Source organism: Xyrauchen texanus, unplaced genomic scaffold, assembly GCF_025860055.1.
Source record: "Xyrauchen texanus isolate HMW12.3.18 unplaced genomic scaffold, RBS_HiC_50CHRs HiC_scaffold_373, whole genome shotgun sequence".
Lineage (NCBI taxonomy): Eukaryota > Metazoa > Chordata > Actinopteri > Cypriniformes > Catostomidae > Xyrauchen > Xyrauchen texanus.
The window spans coordinates 31,298-33,746 of record NW_026266341.1 but is presented as its reverse complement, the minus strand read 5'-3'; the positions used below and the strand labels follow the sequence as shown (position 1 = coordinate 33,746).

General features: G+C 37.9%; 1 protein-coding gene across 3 annotated transcripts; it reads left to right on the top strand.

Annotated features, from left to right (window-relative positions):
• The first annotated feature begins 204 nt into the window (after positions 1–204).
• Positions 205–2,449, top strand: LOC127642091 (farnesyl pyrophosphate synthase-like). Of its 3 annotated transcripts, XM_052124828.1 has the most exons (6): positions 205–560; positions 802–890; positions 1,030–1,102; positions 1,182–1,259; positions 1,371–1,505; positions 1,644–2,449. In XM_052124828.1, the coding sequence occupies exons 3-6, from the start codon at positions 1,094–1,096 to the stop codon at positions 1,842–1,844; spliced, it is 423 nt and encodes a 140-aa protein (XP_051980788.1). In that variant the 5' UTR covers positions 205–560; positions 802–890; positions 1,030–1,093; the 3' UTR covers positions 1,845–2,449. The 3 variants fall into 3 exon arrangements, with proteins under 3 accessions (XP_051980788.1, XP_051980790.1, XP_051980789.1); XM_052124830.1 differs by having other exon boundaries at positions 802–1,102; XM_052124829.1 differs by having other exon boundaries at positions 205–890.

The window sequence follows — 2,449 nt, the reverse complement described above, 5'->3', positions numbered from 1 at the left end:
AGAATCACATTTTCTATGCATATAAAAGGAGCGTGTCACTGTCATAGAAATATGCCTGGCATTCATCAAGGACGTAGTTCATGCACAAATTAATGCAATGTTCAGTTCTTTTAATTCACTGCATACAGTCCATTTACACTACCAAATTCTTATGAATGTGCTGTCTTTGTTTATATCACTGGTGCTTGAGAGAATTGACTATATTTATAGGAGGTAGACAGTGGAATAACCGGAGAAGAACCTTAGAATTAAATTGCACTTGATCCAGCCCATTTGCACGTTCCACATGCGGTTTCACTTAACTCACTTGCGCCTAGATTTAGCACATGCTTGCATGAAAATAGCAACAATTTATGACCTTGTCCATTGATGCTGCATGTAACGCTAGCACTCTTAAAATAGGGTCCCTCATCTCTGAGTTGTTTTGTATTTGACAGGAAGGTATTGGTCTTGATGCCATTAATGATGCTTTTCTCCTGGAAGGGGCCATCTACCGTCTTCTTCGCAGACATTGCAGAGGACAACGCTATTATGTCCATCTGCTGGAGCTTTTTACTGAGGTAATGTGTTCAAAATATATGATCAGTTAGATCAATGTAACACATGACATGTACACACATTTGAACGTACTATTGCACACAGTTAGCTTGCTCATACAGATGTGCAAAATACTGTTATGCAGTGTCCATCACACAGCTGCATATTGTTTAATACTGATCCAAACTGATACAACTTTACAGACAGCACATTTTAAAACTTGGAGACATAAGTGCACTTAAACCTGAATCTTTTTATTTCAAGACCTCTTTCCAGACAGAGTTGGGGCAAGCTCTAGATCTATTGACATCACCTCCACTCAAAGTCGACCTTGACCGCTTCACCATAGAGAGGTGAATGGAACTGATGAGCAAGCAAAGAAAGGGATATGGGGTTTTCTAGAACAAAACAAAAATAATGGCATGAAGAGTTTTGGCAGTTTATCATGCAAAAATTTTATTTTCCAGTTAACTGTCATTGACCAATTTACAGGTACAAACCCATTGTGAAATATAAGACGGCATTCTACTCCTTTTAACTTCCTGTGGCTGCAGCCATGTACATGGTAAGTTTAAAAAAAGATTTGATATGTTTGTTTGTGTATATTAAAATGCTCTAAGCAATTATTTTGTTAATTATTACAGGCAGGAATTGAGAATGAGACTGAACACAACAATGCTAAAACAATTTTGCTTGAGATGAGAGAGTTCTTTCAAATACAGGTATGAATTCGAAGGAACACTTTTGATGCCTGGTACTGTTTCCTCAAATATATTAGAATTTCCCCATCAGTTTGTAATATCCAAAAGGATTTAGAGCATGTTTTTCTACAGGATGACTACCTTGATTGCTATGGTGACCCTGCAGTGACTGGAAAGATTGGCACAGATATCCAGGACAACAAATGCAGCTGGCTGGTGGTGATGGCTTTGAAGATCATGACCCCTGAGCAGAAGGCAGAACTAGAGGTGAGAAAGTGTGGGATAACTTACACCTTTGTAACAATGCAAGTGAGAGGAAAAGGTCAGCATGGAAAGGGTGCGACACATGAATGCGGTAAGAGTTCACAATTTGCACATCTAAACAGTCTTCTCTCTCTTTCTCAGGCATGTTATGGTCGTAGTGATGCTGAAAGTGTTGAAAGGGTCAAAGCATTGTATGATACTCTGGAAATGCCAATCCGATACTACCAACATGAGGAGAAGAGCTATCAGCGCCTTCAAAAACTCATCCAGCTTCATGCTAAGAATTTGCCCCATGCTGTTTTTCTTAATTTTGCCAAGAAAATATATAAGAGGAACAAATGAGGAGAGGTTCTGCTAAATTGGGACACACACTTGGTCAAATAAATTTGCTGTGAGGGATATTAGTGGTTGACTAAATATGGGAATGGTAGGTTTTATCTGCACTTTAAATATATGCTCAAGAGTTGTTCAGTAAAAATATGCCATAATGATTTCAATCATATTCTGGAAGTTTCTTTAAACCTGAAAAAGCAGTTATACATTTAAAGACTATACCTGGATCATAAACCTTTGTTTTAAACAAGATTTCTTGGGCGTCACGCACTGTCTGTCTCACTGATTTGGATCCTGCTCATTGTCTTCATCACTGTTTTAAATGTTACTGCTGGATTATAGAAAGACAGCAATGTGCTTTTAATAAAGATTTTTGATCAGCAATCATTTCACTTCTACTTTATTGTTAGAGGTGTTCAAATGAGTGTTTGTATAAAAAACAAGTTTTCTGTGGACTTGTGGCCCTTACTCTGCACATGAAATGGGAGAGTGGGGTAAGATGTGATGACCCCTTAATCGAGGAATCATTGCAGAAATGTTGTCATGTGGTTATATATTTAGATTAGAACGCAAATGTATTAGTTCTACTTCGAATTCATATCACACGTTGGTGA